General features: G+C 40.7%; 1 protein-coding gene across 2 annotated transcripts in view; it reads right to left on the reverse strand.

The window, feature by feature from the left end:
• The window catches only part of GMDS (GDP-mannose 4,6-dehydratase), a 397,060-nt gene that overhangs the window by 51,708 nt on the left and 322,760 nt on the right, over window positions 1-22,592 (reverse strand). For both annotated transcript variants that reach the window (XM_079300996.1, XM_079300997.1), the window contains exon 9: window positions 20,938-21,034. In XM_079300996.1, the coding sequence (XP_079157122.1) occupies window positions 20,938-21,034 (97 nt within the window). The remainder of the gene's footprint in view (window positions 1-20,937; window positions 21,035-22,592) is intronic.

Below are 22,592 nucleotides of genomic sequence, written 5' to 3' on the forward strand. Positions count from 1 at the left end.
CCACACGACATTAAAAATCACAGCAGAGATGTGGGAGAGAAAAGGCTTACATACATGGAAACTAAATGGCAAGCATGGCTGTCAGAAACACATGTGCTTTGTTGCATCTTCTGAATGCCGGTGGTGTTAAACACAGTCAGCCCTCACAGTCAAATCTTGATTTACCAGCATACTGCAGTTCAAGCAAAGCATAGCCTTAACTTTCATTCTTGAAATTTGTACTGTTTCTGGAACAGCTCTTCAGATTGAAAATGCATTCTGTAAACTGGAAATCAGAGCCTATTAGCACATTTAGAGAAATAATTGGATTAAAGCAACAGGGGCCAGCAGGGATGGAAATGATCCTTTAAATACGTCTTAGTGACAAAAGCAAAATGTGTGAAAAACATTTAGTGCTCCTTCTTCAGTGCAGCCTAGCCATATGAAAGGCAACTTTCAATTTAACAATGGGCTTTGTGCCACCAGAGATATGATAGAAGGGAGTGGGAGGGAGAAATGAAGCTTAGCTAACTAATGAGTTGGGACTATCCGCTGTTCTTGGCTGAAGAACTATTGCTCAGTTAAATATAGCAGCTATTCTCCTGGCAGTGCAGAGATGAACACCTCATGAAATGAATTAATGACATTCCTCTGGTTTGATTTCTCATGATCTGTAAAATTTTAAAACTGATCCTAATTCCCAGATCTTAGTTTCTATGCCAGATTCACCAGACAGGAAAATATTAATCTGCTGGGATTTTTCAAGGAATTTTCTACATCTAGAAATGCTGAGAACACGTTCCTCCAAAATCAAGTAATGGCTATGCTGCTCTCCTCCTTGCTTTCAAAATTAAACTTTTGCAAGGCTACAATGCCTGTACCACTCAGGATACAGTGGCTTTTGAATGAGAGGAGGTAAAATCATTCAGTTTTTTCACACTAACCCAGTTCTACTTGGTGCTGAATCCAGCACTGGAAAAATATTGCATTCACAGAATAGGAGCACTGCAATTTCATTAAGACTCCATCTGAGTCCTGCCTGGGACTTTGTGCCACTGCTTTGACTGCCACATCCCTGGGCCTGCTTTGCACCAGGGAGAAATTCAAACATGCAGTGGGAGGGTGCAGCTCAGCATGTATCTCTCCAGGCCAGGACTTCAAGACAAGTGCTCACAGGACATGAAGGACAAGGTGGAGGCAACATAACACACTGAATAACAGGGGGACAGACTGAGCCCTCACTTCAGAATTTATTTCAGAAAGTATGGAAAGCAAATGCCTGTGACTGTAGCTGTGGGAATCTCCATCATTCCATGGCTGTTTTGGATCCCAAATACACTAGTTTGATTTTCCCACACAGAAGTGGAAAAAAAAAAAAAAAAAAAAGTGGAAGAAATTGATGTCTGAAATTGCAAGGACAGAATATCCAATATGACCAAGTGGCATTTATGCAACTGGGAGGAGGCATAAAGTGTTTAATGACAAGGTTCACAAAGCTTGCTCAGTTTGTGGATATTTTCCAGGAAGAGAAGCTCTGAATGGGCTGTGTCAACAAAGCTGTCGCAAATCCTTGTGCCTGCCTTTAGAATTGCATTGAAAAACAAGTCAAAGACAGTACAGCCATTAATACCAGTTCAAGATCCTCAGACCTCTCCAAACCTTGATTGTACCCTGCTTATTTATAAATAAGGTGATATTTAAATGCTGATGTCTGTATAATGCTGAAAATTGATGCAGAGTGGTAGCCAGGCTGGCTTTTGAGTTAGAAATGGCCATCTGAAAATAATACAAAGAACTAGCTAAAGGTTAATACTGATAACAACATTTTGCCTCCTCAAGGCAGACATGATGTTATAAATGTAAAATTTCCAAGTTTTGTGGGGCGTGGGGGATTCCTTAAAACTGACGCATCCCTTCCCTTGGGCATTGTCAAATCTCAAACTGAACTGGGAAGCTAACACTTCTCTTCCTACATTAGACAGACCGAAAAGACAGAAGATTCTGCTGGAAACATCTATGTTAAGCTCTGCCAAGAATGCATGTTTTCTCAACAAGAAGTGACTGTCTCTATTTGCTTTGTCTCAGACATGTAAACAAATTATCAATTCAACTATTTCACATTTTGGACATGGCACTAACCACAACTTTGATAATGAAACTCCCTCCCACTATGTAGCTTATAGCTTGAGGAGCCCTGTGAAATGCATAATAAAATACTTGAGAGCTCATTGAGGGAATTGAGCACAACAAATACCTGGAGGAAAGATTATAATCTGTTTCCTTTCCACAGAGTCAACAAGGCTAAAGACTGCCCACTTGATTGTGTCCCTTTCCTCAGGGCGAGTCAGACATGCAAGTCAAAGTTACTTGCTTGACAGAAAACACAGGAAGAAAGGAAAAAAAAAAAAAAAAAAAGCACAAAAAAAGCCTGAATTTGCAGTCTGGATGGGTCATGCCTGGTGGCAGATGTGGTGGGCTGACGGTACATGGCATTTCTTGCTGTCTGGCTTTGCATGCGTTCAGCTTAAGTGCCCGGAGTCTGGACCTTTTTCTGAGCAAGCCAAATTACCCTTAACCACATAACCACACAGCCCCATCTGTGACCTCTCCTGGCTCTGGAAGGACCCACCCTCTCCGAAGGATAGTTAATTGCATCTCCATGATAATTGAGCCCAAAGACTGCTAGCAAGTAGAGGCTATCAATTGTGTTGAAGTATGATTTCTGCTTTTTGTGTTCCAGATTACTATCCACCAAGGATTTCCTAAAGCTGTTGGACTCTAGCCCACATATGCAAAGACAATCTGAAGTGTTAAATGAGATGCTGAGTTGTAGCTCTTGCTATGGCCAATGCAGATTATTTCCACTGAGGAAACCACCTCCTTTCTTAATTGCAGGGAGGTGTTTCACTTGCTCATTTTACAGCCAGCATTTGCATCGCACATGGAGATAGCTCTGAACTCTGAAGTGTAAAGTGAGGATTAAAAAGTTTCTAAGATTGCAAAGAGCACAGTAACTTAATAAAAACTTGTTTAGGAAGTCAAGTATAATGTGTGTTATATTACACCAATCCTAGATCAAGAGCTTAGGACTGAAAACACAGAGAGAATTTAAAGTCACAAAAAGCTTCTCAAGTTGAAAATCTTGCTGAAGCAATGATTATTGTTTTTCCAAAGAAAACTTCTATTTTGAAGCTTTTATTTTGGAGAACTATTAACCCTTTCACCACAAAAGTAACTTGGAGACTAAAAGTCTTCTATTTAATCTTAAAGTGTACAATGGTTCTTCTGCTTGTCTGCACAGGTGTCACAATTCTCCAGCCTAGGGTCAGAACTGCCACTGAATGCATACAAAATTTTGTACTTGGGCTGTTTTGTGTCAGCTAAATAAAATTTATTCTCGGCTCACAGCGCCTCCAAATAAAAAACCCAGCATTTTATCTGAAGGAAATTAAATATGGAAATCAACAGAAAACACCACTTAGTTCACTTAGTAACATCTCAGCCACTACTGAAAACATTTATGGTTGGGCAAGGTTACTTGCAGTAAATATACTACTTTTCTTTATCCTGTCAACAATGCCTGTCAGTCAGTGTCAGCTGATGTGGAGAACTGAGGTCACTTCTGAGATGCTTATATTAAGAACCTTTGAATTGGGTATGGCTGGTGAAATAAAATACTTGTTTTCCAAAGGATGAACATTTACAGCTAAAGTAAGCCTTTCCTCAGTGTCTCTCTTTCCACTGCTCCTGGCTGCAGAGGTGTATTTATACCACAAGGCTGCTGAACTGCAGACCTTTTCATAGAGCTCCAGCTCTGCTGGCAGGAATTTCAAGCCTAGGGGCCAAGACACTGGCCATCCCTTCCTTCCTCTGTGAGTAACCCTGGAGGGGATGCCTCACTCACAAATTCCACCCTGAAGCAGGACTCAGGATCCCAGGGAACTGCCTACAGTGTCCCTCTATTAGCAATGTGATTACTGTCAGGTATTAATGTGGGACTGAGTTTGGGAGTGAATTAAGCATGGTATCTGGTTTTTTTTTTCCTTCAAAGCTGACTTCATAATAACAGCAAGTACGTGAAAGCATCTGAGTGGCCATGGAGCTGCAGCATGAGGCCTTCTAATGGCAGCATTTCATCAGAGGAAAAGCAGAGGGAAGGAGGCAAAGGTTTCCAAACTGACAGGACAGGACAGAGTGTGTGTATATGTGTGTCTGTGTTTGTCTTTAAATAAGCAAAACAACAAAAATAATTGTAATTGAAATTCCCATTCTTACGCTGCCCAGACTTGGAATGGAATTTCCACTCCCTCTCCTTGCAGTCATCCCACCAAAAAACCCTCACTGAGGGGCATAAAGCATTTGATTGAATGCATCCACTGTCGAGGAAGCAGGATCCCTCTTGTGAAAACACACCATGCAAATGAGACCTGGCGTCCACTGAAGGCTGTGGTCAGGATTTCAGCCTCCACCTGGCTGATCATTTCCACACTTTACCTCTCTGACCACTGCATGCTGCAATATGGCATCCAGCAGGCACCAGCAGCACAGTACATTTAAATCAATTTCACCTGAAGAATGAATGGCTCCATTTGTAGAGCATGTCAAGTGTTAAGAGATCTGTTTCACAGCCCACAGCTTACAACCACTTCAATTCAACATATTTTCCTAAGAGGAGGCATGCTGTTTGTAAGGCTGCCTCCCCATTCTCCACTAACAAGAATTCCTAAGGTTCTCACTTCACTAACCTTTCCTGCCTTGGCCAACAATTACAAGCAGGAAGGGTGGGATGTCCTTAATCTGAAGATCCCCAAGTCCAAATATTCTTGCAGCCAGAATATTTGTTATAAATAATGCTATCACCAAACATTCTCAAGATCTTCTCTTCTACACCACAGGTATAAATTACTTTGCTATTTTTGAGCACAACACCAAGGAAAGGAAACCAGGCAGGAAGCTCAGTAACAGCAATTATGATATCTTCACCACTTGTGAATATCTGTTGTAATTTGTAATTTCTATTGCTGATGCCATCACTACTTAGCATTTTTTCTAAGTTCCACTCATTAGCCAATACCCATAAATAGAGGTATTTAATTTTAATAGTGCTCCCTGGTCAAAATCCCTTATAAAATTCCACAGTTTTCTACACTAACAGTCCCTAGTGCTTTGTTTTACAGAAGTGTTAGGATAGTGCTCTGGGCAATTACTCAATAGTATTGGAGTACAAGAGTTGTTAACCTATGGCTCTGAATCAGCAAAGCTATAAATATACCCTAACACATTATTTAATTAAAAGAATGGTAAACTTCCAAACATCTGTGTTTCTTCAGATAACCTTCTACAGAAACACCCAAACTGGGACTTTAGAGATGGCTAATGAAAACATCTATCAGGAGTAAAAGACCAAATAGAAATATTCACAACTGTTCGTAATTCTGTCAGGGGGGGAAAAAAGTTTCCTTCAATAAAAGGAAAAAAAAATTGTTTTTCTTTCTATGTAACAAACAGCAATTTTTATGGGTGCTTTCAATCTACTTTGAAGCTGTGTGAAATATCTTGTCAAACAAATATGAGAAAGTACCAATTTGGCTGTGAAGTTCTGTCATTTTCTGTTTTGTAATCTTGTCCCCGGCTAAGCATAAGAAACTGTACAAGATACAGACTTTGCAGCTCTTAAGAGAGTGTAAGAAACACTTTCCAAAAGGCACTGTTTGAGTTCTCATGAACCTCTTTTTCCCTCTTTTATGACTCCTCAGCAACTCAACTGGTTGCAGAGTGTAGAGCCGTCCCTCCAGCTGGTGTTTGCCTCACGACAGAGTTGCACATGGATTACAACTCCCAGCAGTCACTGAGCACTGTTTAAATGGGATTTAAACAGAGAAGGAGAGAAAGCACATGTATGTGTACCACACGTGCATTTCATCAAGAATGAACACCAAATCAAGTTCACTTGTTTCACTTACTTACCAATAGCTGGGAAAAAAGCCCTAGCAACCACCTACACCAAGAAGCTGGACTCTTTTTCCTTCTTTTCACTAGCAGAATATTTCCAGGCATGTGCTTTTTTGTTCTTGTTCTGGGATCCTTGGAGATGTTTTTAAAAGACATCTCCTAGAATAAAACCTGAAAACCTTCTGGTTCTGCAAAAAGATTGAGAAGACACTCATGTGTTCAGCTAGCTGGGCAGCAAAAACTGAGAGCAGTGTAGGTGCTGGGGAGTAACAGAAGTGGAGAATTAGTGTTCTGGGGCAAGAGTCTCATATTTCTTTTGAGAAAAAAAAGCATTAAGTAAAACAGAAGTATTGGAGCTCTGAAGAGATGTAACAGTAAAAATGCAATGTCTAAATACATTTAAAAAGGAGTGCTAACAGACAATTGGGGGGAAAGAGGAAGGAAAATAGGAGGCAAGGCATGACTACTGATGCTATTGGAAAATGGGTGATTAGATGGCCAAAATGCAGAGAATTAAGTGTAAGGCTAGGGAGAACAATAAAGTATGTATCATATAAAACTCCCCACAGCAAATCAATGACAAACTGACCCTTAATATAAATTTTCAATTTTTAGTAGAAAACCACAAGAGAGTTGTATTTGGATCTATTAGGAATTGATGTACAAACTGGGGAACTGGAGACTGGAGAGCAGCCCCATGAAAAGGGACCTGGGGGTCCTGGTCCATGGCCAAGTGGAACACATGTCAGCAGTGCCCTGGCAGCCCCTGGGAACCTGGGGTGTCCTGGGGGCATCAGGGACAGCATGGCCAGCTGGGCAAGGGAGGGGATTGTCCTGCTCTGCTCTGAGCTGGGGCAGCCTCACCTCCAGTGCTGGGGCAGCTTTGGGTGCTGCAATATAAGAAGAATATAAAGCTATTAGGGAGCATCCAAAGGAGAGCCACCAGGATGAAGGGTCTGGAGGGGAAGCTGTATGAAGAGCACCTGAGGCCATTTAACTTGTTCATCCTGCAGGAGACCGAGGGGAGATGTCACTGCAGCTATAACTTCCCCACAAAGGAAAGTGGAGGGGCAGGCACTGATCTCTTTTCTGTGGTGACCACTGACAGGACCTGAGAGAATGGCCTGAAGCTCTGTCAGGGAAGGTTTAGGTTGGGTATCAGGGAAAGCTTCTTCACCCAGAGGATGGCTGGGCACTTGACCAGGCTCCCAGGGAAGTGGTCACAGCACCAAGCCTGGCAGAGTTCAAGGAGTGTTTGGACAATGCTCTCAGGAACATGGTGTGACTCTTGGAGTGTCCTGTGCAGGGCCAGGAGCTGGACTTCGATGATCCTTGTGGGTCCTGCCCAAATCAGAATATTCTATGATTCTATTCTGTGATTCTAACTGCATCTTTTTGAAAGAGGAAAACGTCAGATACTATACAATCCATGCAAGGGCTGGATGAAATCACATTTACTGCCTACAACATTTCCAGCATTTTGAATCTAAAATATGTGTTACTAAAGTACGCCACCAGGACTGTTTGTGAAGACACCTTGCAACTGCTGGAAATATGCACTGGTTTGAAATTTATAGTAACAGAATTACCAGTGTAACACTTGTATGATACAGCCAACAAGCCACTACGTCACAACATTTTTTCCACATGAAGAATAAATTTGCAGAATTGGCTAATGAGCTGATAGTGGAGACTGGAGTGCCAGATATTCTCATTTTCTTTGGATCTTCCTTTACTGCAGGAACATGAGAGCTTTATATTTTAAAAAGGTGTCAGTACAAATATGTAAGTTTACAGTTGCAGACCATTAATTTGAAACGCTAATGCAAAGAAAGAAGTGCCTAAAATTTCAGAACAGACTTCCATTGATCCACCAAAGAGTGGAAAGTACTAATAAAAATACTGTAAAACATTTAAAGATGGCATCCAAAGAATTTCCAGCAAGAGGACGAGCTCCTTGGGTCTCAGGGCACTGAAAAGCTGACTTGTTATCCAGACACCAGCCTAGGCTTGGCATGCTTCCTTCAGCTTTTGCATGCAGGTGAAAGTCAGAATTTATGGGACAGGATCTAAACAGATGTAATAAATACTTTCCCACAGTTTCTCTAAGATCTTTACAAAGAAATGGTGATTATTACAGCCTGTGTCTGGAAACCTCTTCCATCACCCGGGATCTTCCTCCTCTAGCTGTGCTGCAAATCAGAACAAAAATAAACTTTTCTGCACAAAATATTCATAATCCAAGGCCCTGCTGCACATTACTGACCCAGCTAACAACATGAAGTCATACTGCTACCATGGCAAACATGCTTTCATATGAGCTAATTTACCCTGTTTCTGCTGCACTGAAGCATTTCACACTGCTGTGACTAGATTTTTCTCCTTTGCTCAGCCTCAATCATTAGGTCAAGTTGCATTCCCGTGCCCACAGTAAAGGAAATGGAACACAAATAAGTAGAGAGACAGTGCAAGAAGACAACAACAAACAACAGTGGTGATCAAGATGCTCCAGAAGTCACAGCACATCACCAGTGTGCAGTGATTTTTGAAGGCAACGAGAGTTTTCAGGAGGGATCTGAGGGTGCAGAAAGAGGAATCTGCTTTCTTTGCAGAAGCAATCAGTGGGATGTTTTGTAGGGGAGGCAAAAAAAGAAGCAACAAAACAGGATGCTTGTAAGCTGCCTCCACAAAGCACCACCTTTTTAGGCAAAATACAAATTAATTTGGAGTATGTGAACAAACCAAAGCAAAACACTGTATGGGACATGAGGAAATGATTTTGTCAGCATGCCTGGAACTTAGTTGTGGAGGGAGCCATCTCTGTATCTATGCCTAAGGCCATGAGAATATTCAAGGCCACTTTATATTCAACAATATGATACTCAATGGGATTATTTCAGTTCAGGTCCAAGTGAGGTCTGTCAGGCTCAAGGCCCTACATATTCTATTCTTTTGAAGAAGCCTAAATGTGAAGCTGAAATATACTCAATTTGACACAAAAGCAACACAGGAAGAGTTTATCAAAAGAGGATATTAGTCTTTTTCACAGTGCTAGGCTTAACTGTACAATGTTTCTGGAAATGTTTAATAGAACAAAAGTGAAAAAAAAAAAAGAAAAACAAAAAAGCTGCAGGCACAGCTGATGGAAATGTCTGAGTTGCCTTACTTTTTTTAAATAATAATTTTTATATTGTCTAAATCCCTAAAGTCATAGTTTGGAGTATCCTGGACTCTGTCTGGAGGTTTCCCAAAAATCACTGCTTGTCAACACCCTTTTCACAGAAATGAGTCTGTTTGCCTCCACCACTGCATTGTCAAATCATCTCTTCCCATTAGCATTGCAGTTTAAATTGCTGTCCTGACAGAGATGTCTATCCCTCCCTTTCCTTATTCAGGAATTTCTCTAATAGCCAAAGTCCAAATTAAAATAATTTACATCAACAGAATGTTTTTCTTCAAGGTGCATTTCTACATAGGTCACTGTAATAATTAGATACCTTTTATGAGAAGACTAAAACATGATGAGTTGACAGAATGAATAAAAGGGAAATGCAAAAAATTCAAACTGGATATTCATTCACATTGAGCCATGATCCATAGGGAACATTTACCTGCAGAGGATCTTGATATAAAGTTCATTTCTGTGCCTTAAGAATATCCTTATGGCTTTTGGAAGAAACATTGAAGGACAACCCAGATTTTGCAGGCTTTACAGAAAAAAACATAGTCAGCAACAAGGGAAAAACTGGTATACAAACCAAGGGGGCATTCACATCTAAAGTGCTTAGTTCTTTCTGTCTCTCCACCATTGGCATGCACTGGTTGGTGTGTGGAAAAGGAGTTATTGATCACATTCCTCTGAGCACTTCAGCAGGCCCCTTCCTCTTTCCATGATAAATAGGACAATGCTTGGTAGGCCCAGCCAAAAGCAACAACGACTCCAACCACTTTGCCACATTTCCAAATGGTCCCTCCCAGCTCAAAGTCCTGGTAAGTCATAAGTTGTCTGCATGCCATTATACAAAATGGCCATTTGATGAACTCTGGTGGATAATGCTGATCCTTACAAAACCCACAGCAAGTACACAAGCTGTCATGTACCTGCACATATGAATGGTTTGCCCCAGAAGTTTTTCACCCAAGCATGGCCCCAAAACCTGCTTTCTCTGGAAGTATATCCCAGCTGACATGGCTGCTGGATGCAGATGTTTGCACCCATGGTATTCTCAGTCATAGCAAGCTATGCTATCAAGGGTATCAAAGATACCAAGCATCACTCTGGAGTAGGAAATCCTTCCCAAAGCCGTATTTAAGATATTAATGAAATCAATATATTTTTTTTTCTTAATTCCATTCAGCAGTTAAGCCAAAGCAGAATTAATTGTGATTGCTAATACTAGAAGGCAAAACCAAGAATATTTCTTGTGAGCTTTCCAGCACACAAACTGCCTGTCATCCATCACCAACTCCCCTTGGCTGTTCTTCAAGTGCTCATAAGTCTTCACTGTCTATTCCTTCACCACTCTATTGTGGTGAATAACACACCTTCCTGTGTTTTTGTTTTAGCTCTTGTGTCCCCTTGCACTTATTTATGCTACACAACTTTGAGTTATTATAGAGGTGGGTGGCTTACCTATAGGGTTAGTCATAATCTAATCATGACAACTTCTTGTTTATAATACCTGAGCTATCTCACTCTTGGGATTCACTTCATCAGTCAAGACTAATTTTGGCCTTTATTTTAAGCCCAGAAGCCGTCCAGAAGGCATCAAACAAATATGCAAAATACAAAGATAATACCAATAAGCACCTGGGGAGGAGACAGAAAAAGGAAGGTCAGGAAGAACACCTGAAAAATACTACCTTGGATACTCATTTGCAAGCCCTTTCAGCCAACTATGTGCAGGACAAAAGACTGTGGTAATTTTACAGGGTTAGCTGTTTTGAGTGAGGAGCAAATGTCACAATGTGTGATCAGTGGTGACACTGCAGCATGAGAAGAGGCTTTGTTTCATAGCTATAAAAACAGTGGACAGAGCAAACTTGGCCCTACCTGAGCTTTTCCTAAAACCTCACATTCCTCTGTTTCCAATTTCACCTTCATAACCTACTTTTTAATCTCCACCAACACATGGAAACAGAAACTTGGATCAAGAGGAAAATGCTACCAAAGATTAGAGGTTTGGAAATTTACAATTGTTATCTGAGGAAAAATTATAGTGGCAGCCAATTACTTAAGTCAGAAGTCTTTGTTATTGTAAAGAAGCTTCAATATATGATTTTGCTTCCAAAATCAGAAGACAGAAGCATAGTTTTTTATCAGTCAAACAGAATTAAAAGTAAAAGCAAAAGCAATTGAACTCCTAGTTATCCAGTATAGAAATTTTTAAAAGTAAGGACTGCAACTACTGACTCAGTAAGAGATATAAGGAATTATAAACATGAACTTGTCACAGACCTCTGTATAAAAACCCAAACAGGCAGGTGTCCTATTTTGAACCATATTTTTTTTGTTTTCATTACTGCTATTCCACCTTTTCCCTTACGGCTAATCAATACGAAGCATGACTGCAAAGAAGTACCAGTTCAGCAATTTGGAGGAAGCAAAAAAAAGCAAGAGTGCTTTCAAAAATTACAGAACAGTGTTCCAAAAAGGAAATCTGATTTAAAAACCCATTTCTGTGCAGCAGTCTGTTTCGAATTTCAATGGCTATCTGTAGCACTGAGGTTTCTGTGTCATTGCATACAGAAAATGCAATGTGATGAGGATGGTGCTGCTTTACTCTACTCCTAACCACAACCTGGTAGATAAATTCTGAAGTCACAAGGCAGCTGAGAGCTCTGCAAAGACTTTTAAAATGTACTGGCAAAGCTGGAAGGAAGAAATTTAAATGAGGCCAGGTTAGAGGTTTCAAAGGGATGAGTGACTGATCCTGTTTCATGTCATGCCAGACAATGCTAATAGTTTAAACACTAGCTCTGTCAAACAAGAAATAGATGTATTATCGTCTGTGAATTATTAAAATTGACTTCACCTACTCACCTTTAGAATTTTCTGACTGAAAGCAAAAAAAAAAAAAAAATCAAGAAAGAAAAGCCTCACAAGAGAGGCATGCACTCTTAATCTATTACTAATGTCTTCTTGAATCCTGTTAATATTTTTCATATTGTCTGCTTTGGTGAGCTCAGAGACTATATGTGAGGAATGAGCAAAAATTCCAGCTGATCCGAGGCATAAAGCTCTTAATGTGTAAGTCTCTCCTGCCCTGCAGATAATTACTGTCTCCTCCTTCACCCACCCAGCTGGGACATCAGACAATTTGGGGAACATCCAAGATGGGCATGAAGAACCATTTCCTGATTCATGATAAATACTGTAGATGTTTTTGACACATAGATAATTCTTCCCGAGCCGTATTCAGCAACAACACTTCTCCTCCCACACCCTCCCTCATTTTTTAAAAGTTGTTTATATCTACAAGGCTCAATTTCCCCTGCTATTCAACCATACAAGCTCTTCTTGAACATAAGGGAAGTACTAAGGATACTAAAAAATAATTAACAGTGTAAAAGTTTTTTAAGTTCTGGTATGGTCTGAATCACTGCTATGAGTTTTTTATGGAATACAAGACAAGAAGTTGTAGAAGCTGATCCTCAACATCCCTCAACAAGCACTCCTCAACATCATCATCATCATAGATGTAGCAATAATAGCAAAGGTCCCACCTCTTCATGCCTCCCCCATGAAGTTGTTAATTTACAAATGATGATTTTAAAGGTGATAGAGGGGAAATGTAAAGGTTTATTTTTTTAAAGAACCACTTCCAAACTTCCACTTCCTTTCAACTATTTTCCCTTTTGAGAGAAATAGCAAATGGTGAAGGACAGAGATGAGTCTGAATAAAAACGCTTTGCAGAATTTTTGGGGAGACAGAAGACCTCTAGGACTAAATTAAAAGAAGTATTGACTTCCGCAGAAAATTACCTTCCTTCCCTCCAAATTAGGCTTTCTTTAGAAAAACTGATTTTTTTTTAGCAGAATATTTTTTTTACTTTTCTTTCCCCAGAGGTGAAGTTAAAACATCCCATATTTTCTATTTTCTAGGGGAACAAACTTCAGGTAACTAAAGAAACAAAATAAATTGATAGATGCATATTGTAATTTTTAAACTGTAAAACACCACAAAAATAATGAATTAAAGTTTTTGGAGATAAACCCCCATACCCTCCTCATTCCTAAGAACTTGCTATGCCTTTATGCATTTCTCCTAACCTGGTCCAATTGATTCTTTCACACTGCCCTGGACTGTCCCTTGGAGGGACAGCTGTACTCACTCATAACATCTCCAGCATCACCAAAGTAACAATGATAAATATTTTGCAAGAGGTGGCACAAGATTTTGAGAATCAGTGGCTTGAAGCACCATCTTTCAAGAAGAGAAACATGAGGTGCCATGGCATACCCAGGCTGGAGACACCTATTTCCCCAGCAAACCCCTGACTGGAGGATTCCATGCTGGAAAGGCTGATGTCAAGGTCTCTGCTGACCCAAACCCAGCAGAAACTGCTACTGCCAACACTTCAACCATCTGATGGCTTCTCAGATGAAACACATGAACACTCTGGGCTTGTCATCTTCCTTTGTACACCCACTCACTCATAAAATAAAATATAAACAGCTGAAGGCAAGCAAGCTCTGGCTAAGGCTGGAGAAACTAGACATGAAACTAGCACTTAATTCCAGGTTTGCTGAAGGAAACCTTACCTCTGTCTCATATCCTCTGTATTCATATGCCATTTTTATCTTATAAATAATGTCCTTTACCGTTCTCTGCTGCCATTCCAAAACCCTTGCAAGGGTTGAATTGGCACAGCACACTCAAAAGAAAAGGTTACAGTGATGTGGGAAATGCAATCAGAACGAGAACAGTATTGTTAACATATTGCTTGACTTTTAAAAACCCATTGTAAAATAAAACAAACAGCATCTGAAAGTGAGACAGATCTTCAGACATGCTCCCACTTTTAAATCTGAGCAGTAATCAGGTGTGTAGGTGACCTCAAGCACCTCTAACACCAAGGTCTTCAGAAAACCATGATGGGAACAGATTTGTGCTGAGCCACTCTGCCACTAGAAACTCCAAAATGTGGGCTGAACCACAATTTGGCTCTTTTGAATGTCTGATCTCACGTAGAAAATGGGGAATAGGCTGTAGGTGCTGGAGACTGCTGGCAGGAGGGAACACTTGGCAGTTGTGACAAATGTGTCTTGGTGCTGCCTGAGCCTGGACTTCTGTCGTGGCTTTTGCCTGCTCCAGGCTCTCTCCCACCCTCTTGACTTCCCTTCAGAGGCTTTGCATTTCCCACCACATCTGCTGGAGTGTTTGTATGGGACAGGCATGGCACAGGCAGTGATAAGAAAACAAGGGTCCAAAGGAGGGTGAGACAACAGAGAGAGATAACAAGGGGGTGGGGAGGAGGCCAAATGGCAGGCCAAGAGAAGGAGGAGGCAAGGGGATCAGAGGTGAGATAAAAAGAGGCTTTCTGTGCATAAGTAAACGTGAATAAGTGAAGAGGTGGCTTCTCCAGTGCCAGGAAGGCAGAGAATAATCATGGGCTGGAGCAGTTGATTAAAACTACAAACTGCATGAACTTGAAGTAATTCCTCCTTGCCTGTGAAGCTACCTAAAGAGAACCTGACCAAAGAAAGTGTCTTGAGTTATTTCAGCATCCCAGGCACTGTACAATGGGGCCAGGCAAACAAGAAAAATCAGCTGGCACCTCCTGAGTTCCCACAATGTTTGGGCTGGCCTTCTCAATCCCCATTACAGATAAATTGCTCTCCTTCATATTAAGATGCAGCAATGCACATAAGCACACTCCTGGCTACTAGTATGGAAACTGTCCCTATTAACTATTCATGCCCTTGAAGTGAAGCACTTGCTTGGATGCCTGGCTGAATCAGGTAGGGTCTAATTAAGGAGGTAGACATCCTTCTATCCTCATGCACCTCTCCCTCAGCCTTAATCCTCCAGTCACCTAACTTTAATTTAAAAATCTGTTTTCAGGAGCTGAGCCCAGATCTGTCACATCCAAGACTGCCACTAATTGCTATGTGTCAACAGCATTTAGAAAAATGAGCAATGAATCAAAACCACCAACCCTTCTGCCTGGATGACAGCTTTATCTTTACACACCAGCTTTTCAATGGGGTTGCAATCTCTTTACCCACCCAAAATGGAAAACTGCATTGCCCAAAATCAGTCAGAGATTTCTTCAGCCAGTGTGAACACTTCCAAAGAAAAGCTACTCATCTCATAGATGACCATACGGTGTGACACCCAAGGTGCAAAAGCACTCCAACCCAGACCCCAGGAGGTAAGGACACCCTCTGGCCAGCCTTGTCAGATGGTTGTGGCATTAGGGGATGGGAAAGCAGGCTCAGAGAGTCTCAGGAAGATCAATGAGGATGTGAAGGTCACAGATGACACATGGCTGGTTTCAAAACCTCAGGAATGACAGCAAAGAAAGAGGTGGTGAAGGAAGAAGGGCAACAGAGCCAGCTGTAGAAGTTGCCAGAGAAATGTTTTGTTGGAGGCACAGCAGAGGAGGAGCAGGATGACACAAAGAGAAGCAACTGAGTAAAAGACAGTGTACAAGCAGTGGTGTCCAGAGGGATTCCTTTACTGGATGTACCAGACTAATACTGATGTAATGAGCTAATTATGAAGCAAAAAGTCAGAATTTGTGTGGGAGGGCTGGAGAGGCACACACTAGGTATCTGCTCCCACTAGAAAGGAGGCAAGCTAGGGCTCCTGCTGAGATATTGTTACGAGGATTAAACAAGACACAGAGCAAGACTGGACATGAGCCTGCTGAAGCTTCTCCAGTTTGGTGACATAGTGAGAGGAAAACTTGATGGCAATAATGATCTTCCTTTCTTCTAAGGAAAAACTATGGTGAACAAAATTGGGATGACATAAAAAAAGTAGAAGGATGGTCAAGGATGGTTGCATCCCCTAGGAACAACAGCAGAACCCAATACCATCAGGCTCTCCCCCAGCTTTGCTTAATAATATCACTCGAGCTGTGCAGACTGTCTGCTCTGCCATACATGTTTCAGAGGCAGAAACACAGTGATGCTATTTTTTTTACAAACCTTTTTTCACAGGCCTGTTGAGAAATATTTAAAATATGTTAAATGCCTGTTAGATGCTATAGAGACAAGTTGCTACTAATCATCATTTCACTTGGCTGAATTTGACACGTATATTTTAAGAGATACATCTGAAATACCTGATATGTAAGGCCTTAACTAAAACAAACAAACAATGTACTGCAGGTTTTATTAGCAGAAGGGAGAAATAAAAAGAAAGAATGGCAAAGCAATGCAGAGATAATGTTGAGATTAAAGTAAAGAACAATATAAACATTTTGGCTGAGACAGAAGCAAAGTCAGCTTGGAGGAGAATTAAGGACATCAGAGGCAATAGTTTTCAGATGTTGACATACATTTTCAGAACAAGGAGGAAAGAAAACAAATAAGAGAACACTGTCAGTTTTATGACAGTTCACAACTTCTTTACCTGACTGCTAGAGGAAAACAGACAGGAAAATAATCTGAAGATTATTCTTCCTTGAATGCTCCCATTTCATTTTCATGAGTATTAATAAAGGCCACATAGTGACATTGATGAGCAAAAAGATCCTTGAGGAAGGGAAGCACGTGTTTCCTCATGCAGATATCTGAACAGTTTACAGTCACAGGCAGCTCTGAACTTAAGAGTAGGAAATGAAGCTTGTATGAAAACTGAAGTGGAAGTGTGGGGCATTTAGGGGTTTGTGATCATGGTTTCATTAGACTCTAAATGCTCTTTAGGGCAGGAACACTTAGAGGAGTTCAGAAATGTTTTTGACTTTAAGAAAGCTGACTTTGGGAGAATGTGATATGCCCCAAGGAATTTTTACTGGAATCCTATGAAACATGGGAAACACAGAGCTGAATTTTTAAAAAACATCTGAAGAGACTGAAATTTAAAGCCGTCCTGGTTAACTCCAAGGAGGAAAAAGGGTAACTGAGGCCAAACACAGTTGAGCAAAAATGCAAAATTTATATAAGTGACACACTTGAGAAGATGTATATATATCATATATATATGTAATTCATTTATATCAGTGCTAGAAAGAACTGAAAGAAAAATTGCTTAAGGCATATAACAAAAGGAAGAAGTTAGCAAGTAACCTAACTAACTTTCTCCTTTGAAGAAGAATAATAAGAGGCTAGATGACTACTTAAATATTAGCATCACATTGTGACAGAGTTTCCAGGCTTGCTTAAAGGAAGGAAATTTGCATAGGTGATGTATGCACATCCTGAGTTACAGCCATGCCAGTCCATAACAAATGTGATGCACGGATTCAGCCTGCACTTCCTATAGCAGGCAAGCTGTAGGACAACTGCAGAAACAGGTGGGAGAAGAGGGGCAGAATTCTCTGTAACACATGCAGAATAATAGATTCAGAGAAAAAACATCTACACATGGTTCTAAGCTTCTTTTATTTTCCCCTTTCAAACAATGATGTAAACTCCTAACTGAGATATATATACATCTACGGTCTGTGATGACAAAACAGACCAGTGAGAACTGGAGTTAATCCTCACTGCTGCAGGAAAATGCAATGAAATGAAGCAAGCTCCTATAAAACTGTTACCTTAATATCTGCCATGCAAAAATATTAGAAGCACTTAAACACCTTAATGGATAAAATTTAATTAGAAGCATTTGTGCAATTCTTGGGGGAAAATTCGTGCATACAAATTCATAGTAATTGTCCTGCTGAAAGATAGGAAAATTAAAGACAGACCCTAACTCTGTTAAAATTACCCAACTTTTGGGTTTGAGAGACCTGATGTTTATGACATTGTATGCTGCAGGGCTACTTGTTTCCAACTCACCAAGCACTCACTGAATTTCAGTTTTAACTTTTAAAAAAATTAAAAATACTTTAACTTTATTTTTGTGAATTCCAATAATTATTTAAATCCAAGTATACACTAAGTTGCCTATGTACAATATGAACATTCTGATTGTAAGTAGAAAAGACTAGTGAGATAATTTCTGAAGTACTTACATTTCACAGGTGAGTAAACTGTACTGGAAGATGAACTTTACATGCCTAGAGCAGAAATGAATGTAAAACATGACTTTTCTAGTCATGTGTTTAAAAAACTTGCAAAATAAGTGAAAGAAACTTTCGTATTGTATCAAGTTCAGTATAAAAAGCAAAATTGCCATGAAGCTCTTGTGGAAATTGTTGATTTTAAGAAAGAAGCAAACAAAATTTCTTCCCCAATTCTTACAGCAGGTTACCCTCTGAAAATGTTTTTAAAAGGGTCAGAAAATATACTGATGGGAATTTGATAAAAGCTGAAAGAAATGATACTGATAGGTTTGCATTTGGCAAGACACAAGGAAGGAAGGAGAAAGACAGGCATTAGAAGCATTAACAGGAACAATTCCCAAGGCCAGTAAATATCAAGGGGCCCCACAGCAGTCAAAAGCAGAGTGAGGAGATTTAGAGCCAAGGCATTCAAAGGGTCTACTTAGTTTGACCAGAAGACTGTCTCACATTTCAAGGTTTCTTCTTCAGTACAGCTAAGCTTTTCAATGGGAGGCCTTGACCCCAGGGATCACTAACTGAAGAAAACAAATGTGTTTTCAAATGAATGTATTGGCACTGTCAGAACTGACTGTACACAAGATTAAATTATGTTTATTTTCAATTTCCAGAATACCATGTTAAATTTTAGAGAGACAGACAGACGGAAATGTTTCCAAATAAGACATGAGAGTCTGAGCATCAGATTTTCTGTGTCAGCTGTGATTCAACAGCAGAATTCCTGTTAACTGAACTGGCTAAGCCTCCTCCCAAAATGTCAACCTGAGGCTTTCTTGCCTTCAGCAGCAGGGGACACGTGCTGTCAGTCCATTTTAGTTATTTCATTGCTCTTCCTTGCTTTGTTGTGATTGATTGGGTTTAGGTCTCATGCTTTGAATTGCATAGATGTGATTCACTAAAAGAAACAAACAGTAGTTTGCCTGCCTTTGACAAGGAATGGAAATCAAATTAGAATTTAAAAAAAAAGGAGAAAATGATTCTGGGTATCCATCCTGAGATGATCTAAAAAGGAAACTGATTGCAGAAAAAGGATATCACATCTCCTCATAGAGGAGTTCCCCCATAGCTCCTCTGCATGGTCCTTAAGACAAGGGTACTTCACTTTGTGCTCCTACCTTGATCATGCTTGAGCAGCTCCACAGCCTTCCTGGGTTCCACAGGAACCAAGTCAAGACTGCATTAAAAGCAAGGCAAGATGGGGGTACTGAGAGAGAGAGATGCAGCCCTCATTCAAGGGAAGGTGATCTATGGGAAACCAGGTAATTTCAGATAAACATCAGACATCTGTTGTGTTTATGCACAGTCCTATTTCAAGCCCACATTCCACTCTGTATTTGAATTCTCCCTATTCTCATGTATGGAGTCACTAGTAACGATGAGTATTCCTGAGGGATGTGTGCTTATGCACTGAACCAAAACAGTAAGTATAATGAGCTGAATTTAAAACCCAGAAACTGTGTTCCAAGAGGAAGATCATGGGCAGCACTATTTCAACAGAAAACATCTGAGCACATGAATAACGTGAAACTACAGTGAGGACTGGCAAGGAGCTACATAGTGATCATGAATTTTGAGGAGTGAATATGTACTTGTTAGTAAGAGGTATGACAAAGCAGGAAAGTGGGTCTCACAAAGCACAGACTTGTTGGGTCAAGTGTCCTTTTCCTGTTTGGCAACTCCTTTTGTCTCTGTCCTCCTTATCATCCTGACACCTTACCACAGCACAGAATGACAGACAGCTCTTAATGACTTCCTAGCATTTGATTCTGATACACAGGTCCAGCCCTTTTTAACATAACATGAAAGTGTCTATTCCCCTCTGAATTTCAGTTTGAGAACTCATGCCCACTTCCAGACATGCAGCCTCCCACTCCCACCCTGCAATCTGTGTCAACAACACAAAGGTGATCTTGTCACCCCCTTGCTCGGGTCACACAGCTCTTCTGAATGGACACACTGACAGATGATGCTGTGTCAGCAGCAAGAGGGGCTTGTGTCACTTTCCCCAGGAGGGGAGAAATCCTCTGCTGGGTACACCCACTCCCACAAAGCACAACTGGGGCTACTGTTCCCTGTGTGCAGAAACCAGGCTGCCCCCTGTACCATCTCTGTGTATTGCCACCACCCTGCCTGACCTGGAAATACTGTTGGTTTTTTCCCTCTCCCAGAATTCTCATCAGGTGATTGGAGCACAGGGGTTAGGGATTTGGACCTGCCAGCAGCATGTGCTGGTTTAGCACCCCTGAAAGACTGAGGCATTCCTGGGAGTAAAGATGTGTTCTGCAAATAAGCATTTGCTGAGTGAGACCCTGCAAAGCACACGAGCTCATCCAAACCAGCATTTTGCAGCATCCACAGTTACAAAGATGTAAGCTGGACAAGGAGTGGCTGGAGTTGAAACACTACTGTGAAACACACAAGGTGGTAGTTTATAATCAAGCCCACCACTGCCCACCTTCTTCTGCCTTCCCTGTTTGCAGCTGGAGAAGGGATGACCATATTCCCACACACAAGGAGCTGTTTTATGCTTTGTCTCGTTTCCCCTGTGATGTTTTAGCCCCCTGAGCACCTCCTGTTGCACCCAGGGAGGGTGACCAAAGAGGAGCAGCATCTCTGTGAGAGGGGCACCCACTGCTCCCTCCTGCTCCTTGCTTCTTCCCAGGTAGCTGGCTGTGAGGGGCCAGCAAGCAGGCTCATTTAGAGCTCTGAAAGCTGGTAGCAGGAGTGCAATTAAGCCGTTTTCACAGACTGCTGGCCAAATGCAGCAATTTATTGGCTGAGTGATTGGATTATTCATTTGCAAAGCCAAGTGAGGCTTTTTCTTACCACTTCAGTTGGCCTGTAGTACTTGTGATTGACTGTCACATGAATCTTGCCAGTCTCTTTGCATCGTCCCACTTCATTTTCATTCTTCCCTTCCCACCTGTAAAGAAGATAAACATTTAATCAACCCATAATTACTTTAGTGCTCTGATCTTACCAACATTTGGCCTGCTTTCATTTACTTGAGGCTGGTGTCAATTCTCCCTGCAGGACAGTATAAACTCATTAGCTAAAGGAACAAAGGGAGAGTTTAGACTTGAATAGAGTAACAATGGCTTTTGAAGTCTCTTTGTTTTGGTTTTTGATTCAGTGGAAGGTCTAAAATACAGGACTTCCAAATTAAACACATAATGTTAAGGGAAAATAAAATGCCCTGATTTCAGAATGTCTCATGTATCTGCAAATAAATATGACAGTGAGATTTTTCATTTGTGGATTGGTTCAAAGCTGTTTTCTTAAAATATTTTTAATTCTTGTATTTTGGCCAATACTTTCAGGAACTCTTTAATCTGTTAATTTTATAGACGTGAAGCTCTGTTTGAATAGCATTAAGCTGCATAATTTAATTTGTGCTTAACTAGAAAAAAAACCAACAAAAACAGTTCTTGGGCTTTTGGTCCTATCTTGACATGGCACTCCACATACATGTACTGTAAACTCTGCTTGCTACCTGTGAGCTGAAAGCCAGCTCTCTTTGTTCAAATTAGTTTCATATGTGTTGAACAGCCTGCAATTTGCTGTAATTTATGTGATCTGGTTGCACTGTGAACCAATTTCTCAGAGGCTGTCCTGGTTTCAGGAGCAGCAGAAGAGGAATGGTTTGGTGGGTGACTAGCTCTGCCTTTGGGGAGGTCAGGCTGCAGCCTGGAAACCTGGGGACAATGCTCCAATCCAAATAAATGCTTCAGATGACACGTGGACGAATGTAAATCTGTGCCTCAAACTTCATCCACTCAATATACAAAATCCTGAGTTATGATTGAAATTCTATCTCTTTGCTTTTTGCTTATAAGTATATACCATGGGGCTCTGAACCAGCTTGGCTTAAAAACGTGATGATGAAATTCCCTAGCTTTTCTTATGTTTAAGTAAAACGTATAAATTAAATCAGCCCCGTGATTTAGACTATTTAGCCTCAGTTACCAGCAAGGAAAGAAAAGCACCCCTAGCCTCCCACCTACTAACTTTCCTCCCAGCTCTTGGGATTTTGTCACAGATATAATTTCTCCTTGCTCCCCTGTCCCCTCAAGCTCCTGAAAGAATCTAATTCTTTGACAATATCAGCCTTCATTTTTGAGTTTCTAGCCCTGAGGGCTAAGGAAAGAAGTCTGAAAATGTGACCTCTGTGTATCCATGAAGGTTTAAACACTGAAAGGCAGAAGGAAATACCAAATATGCATTACTGCAAGGTCTTAAATCTCACAAATTTTTAAGCACAACTCATGACTTTTGAATGACTAACAAAGCCTGTAGGATGCTTGATACTGGGAACATTTCACATTGAAATAATTTCCTACAGATAATAGTGACAGTGAAGTCAGTTGTTAATGGGCATGCCATGATGCTAAAGATGATTTATAATTTAAATTTTCTTTCCTTCTTTCTTTGCAGTTGCACTGTTGTGAGCCTGAACTACAAAGTTTGTATTCAGAAGCCAA

This window comes from Erithacus rubecula, assembly GCF_903797595.1.
Source record: "Erithacus rubecula genome assembly, chromosome: 3".
In the NCBI taxonomy this organism is placed as follows: Eukaryota; Metazoa; Chordata; class Aves; order Passeriformes; family Muscicapidae; genus Erithacus; species Erithacus rubecula.